At 42.4% G+C, this 23,570-nt stretch overlaps 1 protein-coding gene across 1 annotated transcript in view; it reads left to right on the forward strand.

The window, feature by feature from the left end:
• Positions 1 to 23,570, forward strand: part of LOC142489262 (amine oxidase [flavin-containing] A-like) — a 182,786-nt gene that overhangs the window by 70,124 nt on the left and 89,092 nt on the right. The window contains exon 4 of the mRNA XM_075589722.1: positions 17,944 to 18,048. Within this exon, the coding sequence (XP_075445837.1) occupies positions 17,944 to 18,048 (105 nt within the window). The remainder of the gene's footprint in view (positions 1 to 17,943; positions 18,049 to 23,570) is intronic.

A 23,570-nucleotide genomic window follows, 5' to 3' on the forward strand; every position in this document is an offset into this window, starting at 1 on the left:
AAAAACAGAAGAATTAGTAACATTTGTGTTCTTAGCACTATAGAACTTCTTTAAAGTACATTTTCTCACAAATTTGCGAAGAACAACCATTGTATTGAAAACATGAAAATTAATTTCGGGGGCAAATTTTAACCCCTTGCTGAGAAGAGATAATTCATCTTCTGTTAATTCAATATTAGAGATATTAATGACTCCACTTAGATCATTTAAAAGTTATTTTTGTGCTTCAATGGGGCCCCTTTGCTTTGATCTCTTTTTTCCCCTTCTTGTCGCCTTTCGTTTTTTGATGAATAACTGGTGGATGGACCCGAATAATGTCCTTCATTGGATCTCTCACCTTGATTCTTATATGATTTTCCCCATTGGGTACATTGATATTTAGGTCTGCCCTGTTTAGAATGGGATTGATTCCCACCATGGTCAGCAAAAAATGAAACAGAATGACTTAGATTGTCTGTATCTGATGCATCAGACGCTGCATTCTGTACATCATTAGGAGATGACATCTTCTTGAGAATGGATTTCTGAGACCATGAGCTATTCATAGATTTGTTGTTGGGTGTAAAATAACCTGATTGTTGTTCCTTACTTCCCCTTCTAGGTTGTATAAGATCTGCTTCTTATTTGGAGGGTGATGTTTCCACACTACTTTCCTTCATTTACACACTTAACACCAATGATTACAATCTTAATTTCACTTACACATTTAATCACCCTCACATACATTATTTAGACCTTTATCTTGATACTTCACTTCATATTCAATCTGACACTTTCCGGAAGATCAATTCCCGAAACACTTTTTTACGTGCGAACAGCTATCACCCAAGGGCCCTCATTAAGGGCATACCAAAAGGACAGTTAATACGCCTACGTCGTAACTTTTCAACCGAGGAAGATTACAATCTCCAGGTCAGGGATCTCTATGATCGATTTTTACAACGTGGATATAATCCACATGATCTCTGTAGGTCCATTCAGGAGGTCTCAGCTATTGACAGGAAGGAATTATTAAAACGGTCTTCCAAGAGCCCCCTTTTTGAATGAATCACCCTTGTTTATTACTACTTTTTTTTTTTCAACTTCAAATTTTTTATTGGAGTTACATATTCATACAATATCTCACTGCCCATTGTATTATACCCCCATCACTTTTTTTACATGCAAATGCAACATTCCAACAGCAAAAGAACTAATCGCTGCCAAAAACAATGACAAGACAAACTAGACGGCGGACAGGGGGGGGGGCGGATGGGAGAGGGGGAGGGGGGGTCCGAGCGGTACCGGGACACCTTTTTCGTGTGTGCTCTAGTGACATCCTACGGTCCTGTAGACTTGTGTTCCCTGCTTCTTCCTAGGGTCGCAAGCGTCACACCTTTTTTCCGAGTGACCGTCTGTAGTTGGGGCTGTCGTCTACTTGTCCGTCTCTATGTATTGTCAGGTCACCAACCCTCAAAGGAGAACGCATCTATAACTATTAAAGAAATATTGCAGTAGCATCCACCCCTGGGATATCTGTCTGTGCCAGCCAAGGCACCCAGACTTTTAGAAAGTTTGTGCCGGTGTCATTAACTAGACTCGTTAATTGTTCCATCCGACATACATGCCAAATCCTGTTTCTAATCTTGGGAATAATTGGAACCACTGGTTGCTTCCATAATGCTGCGATCTCGCATCTCGTGGCTGTTGCAAAATGCGCGATCAGTTTATGCGTCGCATTTGACAGACCCCAGATCCGCCTGCCCAAAAGGAACACCCACGGGTCCAGGGGGATCTACAAACCGAGAATCCGTTGTAACCAGTCTCTAATTTGTTCCCAAATCGGGACCACTTTTGTGCAAGACCACAGGATGTGTCGCAAGTCTGCCACCTCCCCGCACTGCTTTGGGCAAAGTGGAGAGTAGCCCCTAACGAATTTACCCAATCGAGCTGGGGTGTAGTACCACTGCATAAAGACCTTATATGTGTTCTCCTTTAATGTGGTACAGATTGAATTTTTTGCTGCTGCTTGGATAATCCTGTCCCAATCTTCGTCCTCTAACGTTTCCCCTAGGTCAGTCTCCCACTGTCTAATGTAGCTCAGTCTGTTCTCGCTAGGTGTCACTGGACAGATCACTTCCCTGTACATTCTAGATGTAAGTCCCCTCGTGTCAGTACCTCTGGAACACAGCTGCTCGAAATTTGTTCTTGCTGGCCGAATTGGGGTTTTGTTATAAAAATCTCTAATCTGGAGGTATCTAAAGAATTCTTTGTTTGGGATAGCCTTTGTGGATTTAATTTGCTCGAATGTTTGTATGTATTTCCTCCCCTCCAGATCTTTGAGGCGGGTAATACCCGACTGTGTCCAATATAGTAGGTTATTACTATTCATAAACAAAAGATAAAAACCGGGCGCTTCTCAAAAAATAAGTGAATATTAAATAATTAAATAATTATACGATATACGTGACAGTGTGACTCAATTGATAATCAGTGCACAAATTGTGTTTAGTGACCTTCACCAATGTGTAAAAAATTATATAAATAATAAAGTGCAATACAATAAATAAAAAAGCAGCTCTACACCCTTAGGACGGACTGTTCATGTCCAGATGGTTCTTGTGCAGATTTTCAAATTGGAGCGGAGCGCTGGGTGACTCAGGATCATGAAAAAGAAAAATGAATACAATAGTGCAGATGGTATTGGAATAATAATATAAATAAAATGTTCTCTGTAGTGGTAGTACTCACAGATTGCACTATCAAATATAAGCGTATCAGAGACCCTTCTCTCTCTGATGGGAGCCCTTTGATGGAAATCCCTCAGAGTGGTAAGTAAATAACGGAAGCTTGTAATGGAGTGGTTCAATAATTCTCCCAGGGGTATGTGGAGTGATAGAGAGAGAACACACGATAGAGTAGTACAGTCTAAAATTGTATTAGCAGCAATCAACAATTATATGTGTAATACACTCACATTTTGTGATACAATATGGTTCGTGGGAGAGGACAGCTGTGGATGGAGAACGCCGGTGGTTCCTGGAGCGGAGGAGCCCTTCCGCATACGTCACTGGTGCCTACGTCACGTCCTGTGTTGTCGTAGGTCAGGGCGGAAGAGGCTGCCTGGTGTATCCGTCTCCTACTAGCTTGCCAGCAGTTGTCTCACGGTTTCCTCAGCACAATCACCTCCCACAGCGGATCGATTCTACGCGTTTCGCTGTGGCTTCTTCTTCTTCGATTCCTGAAGAAGCCACAGCGAAACGCGTAGAATCGATCCGCTGTGGGAGGTGATTGTGCTGAGGAAACCGTGAGACAACTGCTGGCAAGCTAGTAGGAGACGGATACACCAGGCAGCCTCTTCCGCCCTGACCTACGACAACACAGGACGTGACGTAGGCACCAGTGACGTATGCGGAAGGGCTCCTCCGCTCCAGGAACCACCGGCGTTCTCCATCCACAGCTGTCCTCTCCCACGAACCATATTGTATCACAAAATGTGAGTGTATTACACATATAATTGTTGATTGCTGCTAATACAATTTTAGACTGTACTACTCTATCGTGTGTTCTCTCTCTATCACTCCACATACCCCTGGGAGAATTATTGAACCACTCCATTACAAGCTTCCGTTATCTACTTACCACTCTGAGGGATTTCCATCAAAGGGCTCCCATCAGAGAGAGAAGGGTCTCTGATACGCTTATATTTGATAGTGCAATCTGTGAGTACTACCACTACAGAGAACATTTTATTTATATTATTATTCCAATACCATCTGCACTATTGTATTCATTTTTCTTTTTCATGATCCTGAGTCACCCAGCGCTCCGCTCCAATTTGAAAATCTATTACTATTCATCCCTGGAGCGAAATCTGGATTGCCGGTGATTGGAGTCATGAGTGATTCTTTGGAAGTTAAGTTACAACTGAATTTAGTGGCCTCCCAAACGCGTAGTGAATTGGCCATGATCTGGAGCGGTATTCCCATCTTGCTTACCCCTCTTTTGGGTAGCCAGATCAGATTTTGGATTTCAATCGGTGCACAGCACTTTTTCTCCAATTCCACCCATCTCCTTAAGCTTGGGTCCGTGTGCCATTGGAGAATTTGACCCAATTGGGCCGCTTTGTAGTAAGCTAACAAACAAGGTACCGCCAAACCTCCTCTTACTGTGGGTCTCTTTAGGATACCCTTTGCAATTCTTGGGGTTTTTTTTATTCCAAATAAATTTCATGATTAGTGACTGTAGGGAGAGGATGTCTGAGTATATTATAGGTATGGGCAAACTCTGGAAAAGATATAGTATCTTTGGGAGGAGGTTCATCTTCACGCTGTGTATCCTACCAATCCATGAGATGCCACCTTTCATCCATATTCTGAGATCTTCCCCCAATGTCTTAATCAACCTGGAAAAATTTGCTTTGTATAATGTTTTATAATCCCTTGTGAGATATACCCCTAAATATTTGATAGCGGAGGGTTGCCATTTAAAGTTAAAATTGAGGTTAATCAGCTTTTTTACATCCTTGGGTAGGTTTATGTTGAGGGCTTCAGATTTGGACTGATTGATCTTAAAGCCCGAAATTTGGTTGAATTTGCTTAGGATTCCAAACATGTTGGGCAGGGGCGTGAGAGGTTTAGATAATGTTAGGATGACATCATCCGCGTATAATGCTGCTTTGTGCTCCTGATTTGCAATGGAGATTCCTGATATATCTGAGCTATTTCGGATGTGCGCCGCTAGAGGTTCTATACAAAGGGCAAACAGAAGCGGCGACAGTGGGCAACCCTGCCTCGTTCCGCTTCTTATGTGAAATTGATCGGAGGAGAAGCCCTGATGCCGCACTCTCGCCGTCGGACCCTCATACAGCGCAAGGATGGCCCTCAGGAGGCGTCCCTCAAAGCCAAACACTCCCAATGTTTCTGTTAAGTAGGGCCAATCTATCCTATCGAAGGCTTTCTCAGCGTCCAGACTTAGCACCATAGAGTGTGTGTTTTTCTTTTGAGCCAGATCAATCAAATCAATGATTCTCCGGGTGTTATCTGCCACTTGTCTACCTCCGATAAACCCCACTTGGTCCGCATGAATTAACCTGGGAAGAACACTACCCATCCATTTTGCTATAAGTTTAGAGTAGATTTTAATGTCTGAATTAATCAGTGAAATGGGCCGGTAGCTCTTGCAGTCTGTCGGGTCCTTTCAAGGTTTGTGGATCACAGAGATTGATTCTTGGAGCATTTGTGCTGGGAAGGAGGCCCCCGCCAAGATTCCGTTAAATAGTTTTAGCATATGTGGGGCTAGCGTTTTGGCATACTTCTTGTAATATAAATTTGAGAAGCCATCTGGCCCTGGCGCTTTGGCAGGTTTTAATGCTTTGATGACTTCAGATAGCTCCTCTAGAGTAAAGTCAGCTTGGAGCGCATCTCTCTCGGCCCTTCCCAAGGTAGGTAATTTTGCCTCTTTCAGGAAAGTGTTTAATAACTCCCCTGTTTTAGTATTATGGGTGACCTTATCTCCATTGTAAAGTTTTTCGTAGTTAGTTTTAAATTCCTCTACGATTTTCCCAGGTATGGAAGTAAGGTCACCCTGTTGGTTCCGAATAGCGTGAATGTGGAAATTTGGAAGCTTGTTTTTTAGCTTATTGGGTAGGGTATCATGCTTGTTTGCTTTTTCATAAAATTTCCGCTTAGACCAGGCCATTTCCTTCTCGGCCTGGGAGGAGAGGAGGAGATTGAGTTTTGTTTTGGTGTCTAATAGCTGTTTCAGCGTGTGGTCTCGCTTATTTATTTTGTGCAGGGAAGAGAGCTCTGCTAGTTGTGTTTCTAGGTCCCTAATCTTTTTTTCTCGTTCCCTTTTACGTTTGGCGGCCAAATTCATTAATACCCCCCTGAGGGTTGCCTTATGGGCTTCCCACAGCGTGGAGTGTGACACCACACTCCCCTCGTTCTCCTCGAAATATTCTTTGATTTTACCCCCCACCTCCCTCTCTAGATCTGGTATTTTCAAAAGGATCTCATTTAGCTTCCAGTTCGCTCTAGGTCTGTCTAGTGGAACGAGTGTGCACCGCAGCTCAATAGATGCATGGTCGGACCATGAAATATCATGAATCTCTGAACGAGAGACCCCAGGGACCAATCTATTGGACACAAGGAAGTAATCTATCCTACTGTAGCTGTTGTGGGGATGGGAGAAGAAAGTGTATTCTCTCACTCCCTGATGTTGTTCCCGCCATATGTCGAGGAGCTGACAGTCTTTTAATCCCTTTGTTATTGTTAGTAAGTCCTGTCTGTGGGTTTTGTTAATAGTCATGCATCTGTCTAGGTCTGGATTTAGAGCCCTGTTTAGGTCTCCGGCTACTATGATGTTTCCTTTTGCCACTTTACGGAGCTTGTCAAAGAATTTATGGAAGAAATCTGTTGCATTGTCATTAGGGGTATACAGTAGATTGCTGCAAGAGTTAAAAGATACTCACGTATGGATCCTGACATTATGAGGTATCTACCTTCCTTATCACTATATGTTCTGTCCTGTATGAACGGTATACGGTTATGTATTAAGATGGCTACCCCCCTTTTTTTAACCCGTGCGGAGGACAGGAAGTGCACCCTGAAGTCCTTGTCAAAGTACTTGGGACAATTATTTTGAGAAAAGTGTGTCTCTTGCAGAAATAAAATCTCCTCACGTTTGCGTTTGTAGTCTCTAAATGCGACCCTTCTTTTTGCCGGGCTGTTAAAACCCTTCACATTATGGGATATTAACAGAATTTCCTTACTCATTGGAAGAGATGTACCGGTCTATCTGCCACACTCTGCTTGTACCTTGAAGAGCATACCTACTGCTGGGGTTGCGGCCCACACTTGCATCCCAGATCTCTCTGCGCCCGCCTGTAGAGACAAAGGGAGGGGGACACACAAAGGGGGAAACCGGGGTATACATAAACACGACACAACATTTTACAACTAATAACATTTCTCAGCATCCTCTCGAATTTCTCCTCACGCCGAGACCACCGCCTTTGGGTTCTTGTTCCTTGTTCAGGATGTCCAATCTTGGGTTGGGATGTTTGACGCCCCCTCCAAGAGTCCTGATCCAAAGGGCTTCGCTAGTGCCCTGAAGAGCTGCTCTCCTCATCCCTAGCGCGTGGCCCATGCAGACTTCGGAGCAGGTCTCCCTCCCCTACTCCCGCCCCACTCCATAGATAACCTTACTAATAAAACCAACTGAACTATTTTAAATTAACCTAAATCCCAATTCCTCTGGATTTCCTTTAACGGTAGCTCCCACTATTCCCCTGTGTGCTGTCTTTCCGTTATTCTTCTTAACCAGACCCAACTTTTGATGTATTTACAGGATCCCTTTCTATGCTTTCCTTCCGCTTCTTTACGGTCTACTAAGCTTAACTGTCTGCCTCCTGACTGTTGCCATCCTTACTCCCTAATCTGTTTCCTTCGGGCCTCCCTTTCCTTCCTACTCTCACTCCGTCACTTTCATATATCTCACCGCTTATGCGTCCACCCGCGTTACCTTCTATACCTCTATTTGCGTCTACCTACGCCAACTTCTGGATTTAGTGCTTCCATCCCTTCAACCTTCCCATCTCACATCCCTGTTCACTTTCTATCACTTCCCTGTCGCTCTCATCCTTTGGTTTCCCTCCTTCAACTCTCAGTAGTTCTTCGTACTACATCCTCCAACATTCTATCTTAGTGTATCTAACTTGCCGACCTCTTCGTTTCACTTCCCTAATCTCCCGCTGCTACCTCCCTGATTCTTCCTTCCCGTAGTTCCAACTACTCTTCCCCCTCTGCCTCTACGTCCCACTTCCCCTGTCTCTCTGCCTTACTATGCCCTAGTTCTCTGACCATCCTATCTCACCTACCTGTTCCCTCCCTATCACTTCCCAATCTCCTTCAGCTACTGCTCCCCCCTTCCCGCTCTCCGTATCCCCGCCTCCTAACCCCTCCACTCCCATCTAACCCTATCCGCTCCTTACCCCGTCGTCATGTCCTTTTTTACTAATGTCTTACGTTCGTTGCCTTTCTGTATTCATAACCTTACACTGCCTCTCTCTCTTTCCTACCCCTTGCCGGCGCTTTTCTGAATTCCTTTTTTAGTTTCCTTCCTGCGTCCTTATTTCGGTCTTGGCCCTTCATGCTTACGCCGCCTGTCGCTCCTTTACTACCTTTTCCTAACTCTTCGTCCCTTTAATCTACTTTAAATGTCCCGCCGCTGCCCTAAGCTGTCTATTCTATGCGCGCTTTCCGCGTTCCCTAGTCTCCTGCGGAACTTGCTATGCCGCCTCTCGGGTCCTTTGATCGCGTCCATTCTGCCGGCTGACGTCATCGGTGTGTGCCGTCTGTGTTCCCACTACTTGCCCCCTCCAAGATGGCGCCCGTGCTGTCGAATCCGCTTCCGCTTGATGACGTCCTTCCGGGCCGCCGCCATTTTGGATCTTGCATCTCACCAGGGCAGAGGTATGTGCGCGCTCTCCGGATTCCCGCCACTTCATACCTTCCAGCTCCTGCATTTCAGCATGGGTTCCAGCCACCTCGTGCATCACCACCATCTTAAGCAATGGAGTCCTTCCACTGGGCATGGGGAGAAAAAAAAAAAACTCAATCCCCGACTGTGTCTTATGTTTACATCCCTTTATCCACATCAGGTAAGCTTCTGTTTTTATTCATTTGTTAGTGTCCAACGGATCGGGAGGGTATAGCCACGTGGGTCTCCTTCCTCGTGGAATCCTTGGGATTAGGTTGAATGCTTGTAGCAGCTTAACCAAAACTACTACATAACTCTTAACTGGGGTTGTGTCTCTTCTTAAACCATATCTCTTTGTGCTCTGGGAGATTTAGAGCTTTGTGACCAAATGGGGTCTGGGGGTGAACTCGCAGGATCTGCATCTGCTGGGGCTTCTCCCAGGCCCAGCTTGTGTAGGAAGGAGGGTCCTTCCTCTATTTCTCTCACGGTGAGTGCCTTGCCGCCTCGTGTGACCAGAAGGCCGAAGGGGAAGGTCCACCTGTACCTGACCCCCTTCTCCCTCAGGACCTTGGTGATTGGCATCAGATTTCTCCTGCGGGCAAGCGTCACTGGGGACAGGTCCTGGAAGATTGTCAGCTTTGAACTCCACTACAGGTAGGGGTCTTGTTTTGTGTAATACTGCCTCTTTTGTCCGGTAGTAGTGCATGCGAAGCACAATGTCCCTTGGTTGCTCATTTTGGAGCGGTTTAGCCCGCAGGGCCCTGTGACACCTATCCATTGCCAGGCATTCCTTTGGAGTGTCAGGGAGCAGTGTTTCCAGCCATCTTGAGATATACTCATCACAGTCCAGTACACTCTTAGGGATCCCTCTGATCCTTAGGTTATTCCGCTTATCCCTATTTTCAGAATGTTCCTGTCGCTCCCTTATGTCATTTATTTGGTCTTGAAGGTCTGCAGATCTTTTATCCTGCCTTCTAATTGCCCTGATTGACTGATCCACCTTAGTTTCCAGGACGCCTGTTCTTTCTCCCAGTCCGGTCACTTCTTTCTTCAGTTCCTTGATCTCCGCTTGTAGCAGCGATTTTAGATCGGTGTACAGTCTCGTAAAGTCGCATTGCCTGACCGGCATTAGCGCTTGGCTGTCAAGTTCCTCCTCATCGCTGTCAGGCTCTGTTTCTGAACCTGCATTTGAAACAGGCGCCATTTCTGAGCCTGCACCGCTCGGCCGAGCTCTCCCAAAGTACTCAGGCAGTCCTTTCTTTTTGGTCGATTTCGAGCCTTTCTTAGACATCCTGGGTCTAAGCGATCTGGCTGGTGGTGTTTGGTTATGGTTTGGCTGCTATTTTAGTGGTTTTTATAACTTTTTATTTGGAGCGAGGCAGGGAGCATTTGGATTAGGCGACCATACTCCTTGCCGTCGCGAATGCGCCTCGTTTATTACTTCTTTTAGTGCCCAAGCGGAGCAAATTAAATCTATACTAAAAAAGCATTGGGCAGTTCTCTCTTTAGACCCCATTCTCAAGCCATAAAATTACATCATTTATTAATTGCAACTCTTCTTACATTGTCTACCTTATCACATGTGGCTGTGGATGCCATTATGTGGGAAGGACAACCAGGAGCCTCAAGGGTCGAATGATGGAGCACATTTGGTTGATATCCAAAGGTGATCTCAATCACCCAATTCCAAAACATTTCACCCACTGTTCAAAGGGTGGAACAGAGAACTTCAGGTTTCAGAGTATACAATTCATTCTGCCCTTACCTAGGGGAGGTAACAGAACCAAATTGTTGGACCAACGTGAGTCATTCTGGATCCTGGCACTATCTATGTAGCCAGCCTCTTGCAAAACAAATGTAAACACATATAGTAGTAGAACAGACTAACCTTAAAGTCTGAGTGCTCTTGCTGCCGACGAATGCAGTCTACGAAGCACTCAGACGATATACAAGCCCACACCTCTCCGATGAGCCGACGTCACGTGATGGTGACGTCAGACGTACCCTACATACGTTTCACCGTGACTGGCTTCATCGGGGGCGGGTTCCAAGTGAAATCCGTGGGTATTTATTGGCTACTGTTGCCAAGGTGACAGATTGTTTGTCTTTTCCGATTGGCTGTAAATGGTAGCCAATCGCAACACATCACACACTGACGCTCCCCCTAGAGAGGAGGGAGCGAAGGGGAATGCTCTCCTCCGATTTGCTGTAACTGGCAGCCAATCGTTGACACTTAGTGATGACGCTCTCTCTGTAATAAAGGGTAACGGCAAAAGAGGAAAAGTATCTGTACAGAAGATTGTAATGTAACGCAATAAATGAATACCTAATGGCAATGTCTCTTATCCTTTTGGGTATACATGCAATCAGGTGTGTCTCCATTGGAAGTAGTGAATGTCTATCAATGTTATGTTAATACATATAAGCGTACATATACACTCTATTTACCTTATGACAGATAAAGGGCAGGGGACTCTCCTATACATACACTGTATTGAGATATAGATGCTATGCTAAAGATGTTTCAAGTGTATTATTTAAATAGGTATCAATTGATGATGGTATAGACATAAGTAGTACCTATTGTTCATGGGTGCCATGGTTACGTGTACCCACACATATATCTTATACGGGTAACCTATTAACTCAAATGGGGATTTTGTATGAAAGATATTCATATATTACAAAAATGGGGTATAAAGAAAACCCTCATTGAGGCCGTTGGGAGTCATGATGGACAGTGTAAAAATCCACCTTGACTCCTTTTGCAGAAGTTGTTTATCTCAGTTACCCCCTCTATTGTTAGGTACAACCCTGTCAATTCCCTGAAATAATAAAGATTTAATATTGCCTTGATGGTATTCTCTCACATGTCTGGAGACTGGGGTATCTGCACAATTTTTGATAGAGCCAATGTGCTCTAATATGCGGCGGCGAAATTCTCTGCCTGTTTTGCCAACATATTGTAAATTACAGCAACATGTGATAAGATAGAGAATTTTCATCGATTTGCAATTAAAGAAACCCCGGGTAATATATTCTTTGCCGTTACTGGTATGAATTTTGCTAGTTTTGATGTACTGACACGCCTTACATGAACCACATTTGTAAGTTCCTTGTGGTTTTGGTGGAAGCCATGTATATGGAGAATTGGTTTTATTTTGGGTGAAAGGGCTATGGACCAGAACATCTTTAAGGTTCCGTGACCGTCTGCTCACCATAGCTGGTTCGCTGTTCAAAACCTCATTCAAATCCGGATCTTGGAATAATATGTGCCAGTGCTTTGAATAAATGTCTTTGATATTTATCCATTGTGCACTATATACCAGGAATGCATAGTAGCAGTAATGTTGACACATTTGTTAAACTTGTCACACAAGATCTGAGCAGATTACCTAACATCAGATATAATGGTAATATGAATCAGTATGAGAGGGTAGCTTTGAAAGAATTGTCAGAAAATTCAAATATAACGATAAAACCCTCTGATAAAGGGGGCAACATTGTCTTGATGGAAACTGACAATTATATTAAAGAGAACATGAGACTACTCAGTGATGTTACTTGTTACCGCGTTCTTGATTTATATATATATATATATATATATATATATATATATATATATATATATAGCAACTGTAAATATTACTGTATGTTCATTTGCATGTCTTAGACAGGTCTGCAACCCTGTCTTTCCCCATTGTCACCCAGCATACAGCGCTTCCACTGCAGCAAGGGATTCTGGGAAATGACATGCAAATGAGCACTCAGTGCCACCTTTTGTCTCAAGCTCATATTACTCAAGCCAATCCTCAAGCCAATGCATGCTGTTTTAAACACAGCTTTTAAACAGAGGCTGGGATATATATTCTTTCTTTCTTATATTTTAACATTTCATGTTTGTCTATCAATTTAATAAAGTTTGTTTTGTTCAAATGCTTGGTCACCTGACTGCCCTGACCTATCAGAATCAGTGCTAGACTGCGTCTCGGCCTGAGTCAATAGCGCGAGATTATGACATCACTCTGAGTGCCAGACTGGTCTGGTAAGCAGGGATGAGTGTTGGATCGGCGCGACATGACTCAGGCATGGGTCCATGACGCTACTCCGTTTTGGGCGCGAACGGTTGCCTTTATAAATGTTAATGTAAACACTGGTAATTACACCTTGATAAAGTCCTACGGGATGAAACGCGTAGGTGCGTACTGTCACACTAATTGCCATTGTGAACTGATCAAATAAAGCCTTTTATTTTTACTTGGTGTTGCCCTGAAATCATCTTTTTCCTGCTGGGAATTTTTGCTATGCTCTTGTAGTCCACACGATCGCCTCCCCCCACCAGCCACGCTCCGATCAACCCCCCCAGCCAGTCCCGCTCCAAGCAACCCCACCAAGCCAGCCCCGCTCCAAGAAACGCCCCCAGCCAGCCTCGCTCCAAGCAACCCCCCCAAGCCAGCCCCGCTCCAAGCAACCCCCCCAGCCAGCCCCACTCCAAGCAACCCCTCCAGCCAGCCCTGCTCCGATCAACCCCCCCAGCCAGCCCCACTCCGATCAACCCCCCAGCCAGCCCCACTCCGATCAACCCCCCCTGCCAGCCCCGCTCCAAGCAACCCCCCCCAGCCAGCCCCGCTCCAAGAAACCCCCCCCAGCCAGCTCCACTAGCCCCGCTACGACACCCCCCCCCGATGCCAGCTCCGCTCCGACACCCCCCCCCCCCTCCCGATGCCAGCTCCGCTCCGATCTCAGCAGCCGACACCAAAGGTGGAGGGTGAGTGTGCAGTGTGAGTGTGCAGTGTGAGTGTGCAGTGTGAGTGTGCAGTGTGCAGAGTGCAGTGTGCAGTGTGCAAAAAAAATGTCCAAAAAATATATATTTTTTTGTTTATTTTTATTTTTTTAAATTCGGGGTCCCTGCTATAACAGGGTTGAGCTGTATATGGAATTTTGATTATGGACATTAATCCATTATGGACATTTCCAGTGTATTCATTTTACATACATTAAATGTGTTGTACATTATGCTTAGTGCATACATCTATATGTGAGCACCATTTTCCTCAACCTCTTCGTTTGTCTTGTTGCCAGAAAAAAAGCAAATTTATCAAAACAGGGTGATAAAATTAGGACAAAGGAAAACATGTTCAATTAGAGCTCAAATACCATACTTCTATTTTAGATTTAATGCAATGAAAAAAAGTAACAATGCTTTATACAAAGTAAATGACCAAATTACACATTAAAAGGATAACAGTTTGTAAAATATAAGGGAACAAAACCGATAGATCTATACTTTACAAATTAAACTGTTTGTGAACAGACCTATCAAATGTCTTGTAGTAAGGGAATCATGGGCAGAAAGTGAGATCCACACACATACAGTATTTTTCCAAGATTAATCTAAAAGATGTTTGTGTTTCATTATTATGTATAATTTTTCTTTGCTCTTGTGAGAAACTTCAGGCCTGTAGGGATGTGTCCGGACAGTCATTTGTCACTTCAGTCTAGCCATGGACAGTTGACTACCTGAGATCATGGAAGATCGCAATTATTTAATTTAAAATGTAATTAAGGAGTATAAATACTCTCTCACAATAGTTAACAAACACATGGCACCAGCAGCATCATATTCAAGATAACTTATCGGTCATACACATATTAATTATAATAGACTCTTCCGTAACTTTGAGAGTGAGAGATTTTCTACTACTTGTCATGGTGGTGGTTAATTCATTTCTGCAATATGATGTATGTCATGTACATTCACTGTTCAGACTTATTAATCATATCACTAACAGTTGTACAGAAGACACATTATTTTTAATTCTTGAAAGCCTATAATTATAAAAAAATATACAAGTTATCCCTTTGGGGTTGGCCTTCGGTAATTTTTATGATGTGATATATTATTGTATACCTATATACATCTCAACCCCGTTATAGCGCGATCCGTTTTAACGCGGATCCGATTATAACGCGGTTTGAGCGTGGACCCCGAATTTTTTGTACACACACTGCACACACTCACTGCACACTGCATACACTCACAGCACACTGCAAACACTCACAGCACACTGCACACACTCACAGCACACTGCACATACTCACAGCACACTGCACACACAGCACACTGCACATACTCACAGCACACTGCACATACTCACAGCACACTGCATACACTCACAGCACACTGAATACACTCACAGCACACTGCATACACTCACAGCACACTGCATACACTCACAGCACACTGCACACACTCACAGCACACTGCGCACACACACACACACACACACACACACACACACACACACACACACACACACACACACACACACACACAGCACACTGCACAGCACACTGCATACACTCATAACACACACTCACAGCACACTACACACATTCACAGCACACTGCATACTCACAGCACACTACACACACTCACAGCACACTGCACACACTCACAGCACACTGCACACACTCAGCACACACTCACAGCACACACTCACTGCACACACACACTGACACACTGACACACTGACACACACACACACACAGTCTCACACAGTTTTTTTTTTTTAGGCGGCCATTTTTTTCCCGCAACCCCGTTTATAATGCGGTGGTCGCGAGTGGCCCCCAAGGACCACACTATAATGGGGTTAAGCTGTATTATCTATATTTAGTAGGATATATATATATATATTCTTTCTACCCCCTTTGTATCAAAAGCCCTCTCCCGCCTTTAACCTTTTTCACTGACTGCCCCGCACCTCTCAAATGCCCTTCCCCTCAATACCCAACTAGCACCCTCTCTATCCGCCTTTAAGACCCACCTTAAGACACACTTGCTTAAACAAGCATATGAATAGCACTGTGGATAATACTGGACACATGATACATAAAGCTTGGACCCCGGCAGACGCACTTACCAGAACTCCCTCCTACTGCACCGACACACTTTATTCGAGCAAATACCCAGTATGTACCTGGCAGATACCTGGAATGCGCCGCTCCTCACCTCTGACAAGCCCCGTTGCGTTTGCCTTCCCAGCCTGGGTTCATGCCTGGCTGACGGGCGGCTGATCTGTTAAATGATAATGATTAGGATTTAATAGGCTGCAATGCTTCGCGTGTCTACCAGATGGCATAAATTCATGAATTGTAATGCAGTATATATATATATACTGTGCAGTATTGCAGCCAGCGGAAATAAAATGCTTCAATCCCTGCCTGGAAAATACCTCAATGCACTCGGGCAGAAAACAGTCACAAACCTCAATACACCCGGGTATACCCGAATTCGTGGGACTAGCCGAGCTCGAATAAAGTGTGTCGCCAGTGTACTGTATCTGTACGTTCTCCCTACCTACCAGTTAGACTGTATGCTCCTCGGAGCAGGGACTCCTCTTCCTTAAAGCTGCAATTCAAGCTCCCGTTTTTTTTTTTTTACTTCAATAGTTTCATGTGGGCAATCTCTACTTACCTAAAGAACTGCATAGCTGCCGGTCAATTCGTTCTCCGTCTGTTGATCGGCAAAGTTTGGCGACATCTTTAGATCTGGGGAATGGGGAATATTGCTTGAATTGCAGCTTTAATGTTACTTTTATGTCTGAAGCACTTATTCCCATGATCTGTTATTTATATTATCTGTTATTTATATTATCTGTTATTTATATGATTACCACGTGTATTACTACTGTGAAGCGCTATGTGAATTAATGGCGCTATATAAATAAAGACATACAATACATATAATATATATATATATTCAGTACTCAATAGGTTAAGATGTTTTAAATAGTTTTTCTCATAAGGAATCTTGTGGACAGTTTGAAACTAATAGTATACAATGTATCCGGGACAACGTCAAACCAAGTAGTATAACGCACATTTTAGTGATGAGACTTGTTGTTGTTTTATTTATTTATAAAAATGTTTTACCATGAAGTAATACATTGAGCGTTACCTCTCGTTTTCAAGTATGTCCTGGGCACAGAGTTATAAAAATACATGGTTACATTAAAAGAACAGGGTTATACAGTGAATTCACAGACATTTCATGGACAGATAGAGTTGGAAAATTGGGTACAGGGGATAAAGGACTTGTGAGTTTCAGATTTGAAATAGAGCAGCTACAGTATAGCATCACTTTAACATCACCAAACATCAGCGAATAATTGTAAATAGTAAATGACTCGCAGCCTTTGGGGCATGCAGACCACTGGGGTGGTTGAGATTGAATCTGTTGCAGCTGTGAACAAAAAGTTTTTTGTGTCCTCTTGGCTCATTAACATTCCAGTAGGTGGGGTTGATGTTCCACAAAGTACAAGCGCATGTTAACCCTTAGCACGCTGGTCCTGTGCAGAGGGGAGCAGTTCTTGGGAAGACCCATCAGGCTGTCTGCCTTTGGGGCAACGCAGACGTACACTGGGGTGGTTAAGATTGAATCTGTTGCAGCTGGGAACAAAAAGTTCTTTGTGTCCTCTTGGCTCAATGTTGTATGGACATTTTAATGATAAAACTTGTTTTTGTAAATTCCTACTGTTCTTAAAATAAGGTACTTGATGACAATAAAAGAAAAACAAGTATGTAAACAAGTACGTAATTTAGTTGGCAAAAGCAAGTTAGCGGAGACACTGATTTATATCTCTTTGATCTAAGGGTATAAAAAGTAGCTGTCGCAGGCATAAAATACTGCCTTCTTAAATACTTGTTACATCGAACAGAAGTATCTTATATGCTGTTGCCATGCTAAAAACGCTAAACTGATGGAAGAAATTAAGACTGATGATTTGAACTGCAAGCCTGATTCCTGAGAATTACATCGTCAACGTTTTTCTAACATAATGGACTTTAAAGTTTTCCCAGCAGCAGATCACATCACCCACAGTATCACATTTGCAGTGTTTTGATCAACTTGCGCTGCCCATACTCTCATCTGAGTATTGTTAGAAAATGTTATCTTGATAAAATAAAGTATTTCCATAATGGTTTAATTACTTGTAATACAAAAAGCACACAGACCAACAGGTTAACTCATACCACTCTGCACGAGCAGGGCAATACTTAGCAATAGGTTAACCCTTCGGTTGCCACACTGAGCACAGTTTACATACCTAAATTATTGTAATTTTAAAAAACATTTACCAGAGTTTCCTTATGTTTACAGCTGGTAAATTTAGACACCTAAGCACCAATATTTGTTAATTTAAACATGTTAAAAAGGGAGGCAAGGTTAAAATGGATTTGAAGCCAAAGGTGACTGTTTATTCATTTTCATGTCATTTCCCAGAATCCCTAGCTGTAGTGGAAGCATTATATGCTTGGAGAATGGTGAAAGCAGGGTTGCAGACCTGTCTTAGACATGTGAATGTGCTCACATGGGATAAATGAAACAATATTTAAAACTTAAAAAAAAAGTTTATTGTATAATATATTAGTTATTTCTTTTAATATATTTGTTCTTCCTAACTTGTGTTTGTTTCCCAGGGCAAATCCTATCCGTTTCAAGGAGCTTTCCCAACTGTATGGAATCCTTTTGTTGTTTTGGATTATAACAATCTATGGAGGACGATTGATGAATGGGGAAAGGAGGTATAGTTATTTTCAGTATTTATATGAATGTTTTGTTGTATAATATTTCAAAACATTGTTGTGTGATGGTGTAAAGGGAGAAACATTCAGACAAGTCGATACCCAGTTTTTCAAAATGTAATCTAATTTAGATCTAATCTAACATATTTATGCAACATGTTGTGTAATTAAATATTTTCATTCATTGAACTGCGACAGCCAGTGCAATGATGAATACAATACATCAGAATAATCAATTCTATTGATGCACATTTTTGTGAAAAATAACTATAGTTGTATCTTACAGTATCAACCACACTTTCTGTAATAATTTCTACACACTGTATTTTGTTAATTCGATTGCGTTATTTGCATTATAATACTGTATGTATTTAATCCTATACATGTGTAGTGTGGTTCATATGGGTTAATATGTGAACATTTTTGTAAGGGAGACTGGGGAGGGAAAGTACCTCTTAAAGCAGAAATCGCCCACACCCCTGTTTGTGTTTAAAAAATAAAAATAAAAAATCAAAGCCAGAATTTGAGCTGAACAGTGCTATTTTCATTTTGGGGACTCCTTGGTTCCTGAAATATTCACCTTTTTGATGTGATGGTGTTTCTCTTCACTTTGATTTTACTGGTACAGTACATGAAAATGTTATTAACTTTGGAGTTTGTGGGGTCCCCAGAAGAAGGAATAGAGCAGTACAGTTCCAAGGGACCCCCTTTTTCTGATTCGGTTAAAAAATTAAAAAACAGATATGGGGTATTGCTGCTTTAAACATTAATTCACTTGCCTAGTGGAACTTTTGGATGATAAATATTAGACCATTTTAACATTTTCCAGTTCCTCCGATATACACTACAGAACGACACTACTTGGTTACTGGGGTTGTGGTGAGATGATACAGGCACAGCACAAAATTTATATTCCCGAGTAAGAAAGAGTTGTCTTGCTGGGGATTCTTGGATAATTATTATTCTGTCACCATGTTATAGTATACTGAACAAACAAACAATCTAACTAAACTCGCTACAAGCGCTAACCTAAACCAATAACAGTGATGTGCCAAATCAAAGTGATAATTCATAACACATGGGTGAAGTGATCAATGTAAAAGCTGCCAAGGGGAACTACATAATAAGGTGGTTCAAACCTATAAAACAATACACTAATACAAAATAAGTGTCCCCGGCGCTAGTGATAAATGTCCAAGATACCGTAGTCCAATTAGTAGTCTTTAGATTGGAGACTTCTCTGGGTAGGTAGATGGAAAAGGAAGTTCTAGACAGGTAAGAGTGTCCTTATGGATTGACTCCAAGATGGTTCTGGGAATACAAAAAACAAAAGGACACACCAATTGCGCAGTATGTAAAGGCAATAATCCCTATCTAAAACATGAAGAACCCTACTTACAAGATATTATCTTGTTCGTGCGGGGGAGAGAATCTGTACTTGTGCCACGTCTTCACTTCGGTTTTCCACAGACCCCACGTGGTCGGACGAGATGGTTCTCCCTTTCTGATGACAATTGTGCTCACGGGCACACCGGATACAGCACACCCATTGATGAGAGGGAATAGGACACAAAATGGTGTAATACGTACTACACTTTAATAAAAAAATGATAAAAACACAAACTACCCACACTTACAATAAATGTATGATAGCAATACGACTCACAAATGCCATCCGCAACCTGCTTCCAATACAATCAGCACGGAGAGAGATTCGCTCGCAATAGCAATCGCGACAGGCAACGCGATGACGTCAGCGGTACAGGTCGCTTCTTTGGCGTCAGGCAGCTACGGTGGCTGGACAGGCACACTGAAAACTAAGCTCCTCCTCCCTACGCGTTTCATGACTCAACGTCACTTCCTCAGGGGATGGTGAAGCTTAGTTACTGCGTTACTTAAATACAGGCCTGATTGAACAACCATCCCACAAAGGGGAGGTGCACAACAATGATTGACAGCTAACAATGTTAACATATATCGGCAAAATGATAACAGATAGCCGATGGGATCTAATTATGTTAAACAGTGAAAACTCTAAATAAAACTAAGCCTGCAAACATGGTATAAAATACAACTGTGACAGGTATAATACCCTTGGCTGAATGACCTTAAAGGGTATTATACCTGTCACAGTTGTATAGGGTGCAAATGTAGTACAAAAAGTAAGACCTTTAAATCCAATGTCACTGGTGTTAGTTATGACGTTGATACATTTATCAATTGTAGAACCAATTTCTGTGTGTATTTGTTGCAATGCCCATGCGGATTACAATATGTGGGCCGGACTGGGAGACCCCTCAAGCGACGTTTCGCCGAACATGTCTACAATATTAAAATGGGTCTTGAGACACATAGTGTCTCCAATCATTTTAGATTGAAGCACAATAAAAACCCAGAAGGCCTTATCTGCATGGGCATTGATAATCCAAAAAGTAGTTGGCGCGGGGGAGATAGGCTAAACATAGTATCCAGACACGAAAGCTACTGGATATATGTGTTAAAAACCCTGTCTCCCCTGGGACTTAACATTGAATTCGATTTAGCAGCTTTTCTAAAAGATCCTTAGAGTATGTATCCTATTTGAATGTATTTCATTTGCATGTATTTTATACCATGTTTGCAGGCTTAGTTTTATTTAGAGTTTTCACTGTTTAACATAATTAGACCCCATCGGCTATCTTTTATCATTTTGCCGATATATGTTAACATTGTTAGCTGTCAATCATTGTTGTGCACCTCCCCTTTGTGGGATGGTTGTTCAATCAGGCCTGTATTTAAGTAACGCAGTAACTAAGCTTCTCCTTCCCCTGAGGAAGCGACGTTGAGTCATGAAATGCGTAGGGAGGAGGAGCTTAGTTTTCAGTGTGCCTGTCCAGCCACTGTAGCTGCCTGATGCCGGAGAAGCGACCTGTACCGCTGACGTCATCGCGTTGCCTGTCGTGGGTGCTGTTGCGAGCGAATCTCTCTCTGTGCTGATTGTATTGGAAGCAGGTTGCGGACGGCATTTGTGAATTGTATCGCTATCATACATTTATTGTAAGTGTGGGTAGTTTGTGTTTTTATCATTTTTTTATTAAAGTGTAGTACGTATTACACCATTTTGTGTCCTATTCCCTCTCATCAATGGGTGTGCTGTATCCGGTGTGCCCGTGAGCACAATTGTCATCAGAAAGGGAGAACCATCCCGTCCGACCATGTGGGGTCCGTGGAAAACCGAGGTGAAGACGTGGCACAAGTACAGATTCTCTCCCCCGCACGAACAAGATAATATCTTGTAAGAAGGGTTCTTCATGTTTTAGATAGGTATTATTGCCTTTACATGCTGCGCAATTGGTGTGTCCTTTTGTTTTTTGTATTCCCAGAACCATCTTGGAGTCAATCCATAAGGACACTCTTACCTGTTTATGTTACAGTATATTGTATATGAACAAACAGGTGCTCGTTACTATTGTTAATCAAAAGAGGCAAGGGAAATAAACATTATTCACAAATTGGAAATTAAAAATATAGGGGTGTTTTTGCTGTATTTTAGGTGGCCAGTGTCAGGCACATTGGCACAGATCCACAAAAGGGTGCTAAGCTTTAGCACGTATTTACTCCCAATATTTGAATTGATAATGTATAATCACTCCAACATGGCTCACTAATGCAAACAGAATCTTTGAAAAATACCATGCTTAATACTGAAAATTGCCATGTTAAAAATGCCTTTCAGTGTCTATTGGACAACCTTTAGTTTCAAGTCTATTTTCTTTCCCTTGTCCTTTTAATATCCTGTAATTCATCAAATGCAATAAAGCTTGTTAAATATATGCCTACCTATACCATTACATAGTTATAGTAGATGAGGTTGAAAAAAGACGTACGTCCATCAAGTTAAACCTACAGTACGCTAAATTTAGACAACAGATACTTTATTCTATATCTATACTTACGTATTGATCCAGAGGAAGGCAAACAAAAAACCCCAGTGTGATATCATCCAATGATATCTCATAAGGGGAAAAATAAATTTCTTCCTGACTCCAAGAATTGGCAATCGCACATTAGATGTGAAGGACAACACTGAGGCAATAACAATGAGAGAGCTAAAAAAAAATCAGCCTTTATACATTATTAATTTGATAAACAATACAATATTTAATTGTGTGACCAGTTCTAGCATACAACAAAACTGACAAAAAGAGAAAATGATCCTTTAGCAATGCACTCAACCTCCACTATATCAAGGAAATATAATCATTAACCGGAAATAAATGGAGTGCCCTGTAGGATAAATTCATTCTCCACTAAATGTAAAGTAATACATGTTTAATGATTAGGATAGAAATTTAAGGAAAAAAACCTAAATCCAAATTAGCGCTTGAAAATTAACAGCAGAGGGGTCTGGGAAATTTCCCTTATCTCCCTTAAATCTCTTTGAAACCTTGATTCAAATAAGTATCAAAGGCACTTTAATTAAAGTAGAACTTATTAAGCTTTATAGCTAAATACGTGCATACATACAAAGTGAAAAAAAGTAGTGAATAAGCTCAGTGGAGGGTCCCCTGTTTGTATTGAGGACTGCAGTAGTAAACTCACTGTCTTGTTGAAATACAGCACTCAGTCCACAGAGAGTTAATAAACTGCTACAGAAATATCAAAGAAAAGTAACTTTGAAATCTGCAGCGTAAGTGAAAACAAGTTAAGTGTTATCCTTATTAATAAAAGAGTAAATAGAGCTAATAACCTGTGTATATAAACTATTCAGGTTCTCCCTTTCTACTAGTGGTTGCCTCGTGGGCCCACATCTTTTTTTAGCTGGCTCAGTTAATAAATAACTCAAAAGATTGTCAGATAATTACTGTACACCATGCGGCTGCATTTATATATGCACATTAATAAGTGAATACTATAAGTGAATACTATAGTGGGTCCCCAGTACAGAAGACCATGGTTATAGACTCACTATGTGATTCAATTGCAACAATTGTTCCACAAGTAGTAGGTAAACTGCCACATTTGTATCAAAGTGGATAGCTTCAAAAAACTGCAGCATGAGTGGAAAACAAGTGTACAGTAGCAATGTGATCACTGCTAAAGAGAGAGTAAACAGAGCTTGTGCTCCTGTTGTAGAGACTAGTAATGTTATATCGCTCTGCTAGTGGCTGCCTTGTGGGCCCATATCTTTATTAACTTGCTCAGCTACAGTATATAAATCATTCAAATAATGGTAAGGAAGCTGTAAAGTATAAGGCTGCAGTCCCAGTGCCTGTCCGCACAAGCACCGCCCCTCAATGGGGCTGGGCCCAGTACGCACCTTCGCGCGGAAGTTGCAGCTGCGCCATACTACAAGATTTTCCTAAAGACAGGGAAATTGAGTTCACAGTTTGCAACAGAGGCGTGGCCAAGCCCCCAACGGCGGTTCAGCCAATGAGGGCCAACCAACCGTGTGAGGTCATGGCCACACCCCTGGAAATCCCCAGCCACACATCCCCCCCCCCATTGCAAACTCTGCAGCCTTCTTCCAGACCACAGATCGC

This window comes from Ascaphus truei, chromosome 3, assembly GCF_040206685.1.
Source record: "Ascaphus truei isolate aAscTru1 chromosome 3, aAscTru1.hap1, whole genome shotgun sequence".
NCBI lineage: Eukaryota > Metazoa > Chordata > Amphibia > Anura > Ascaphidae > Ascaphus > Ascaphus truei.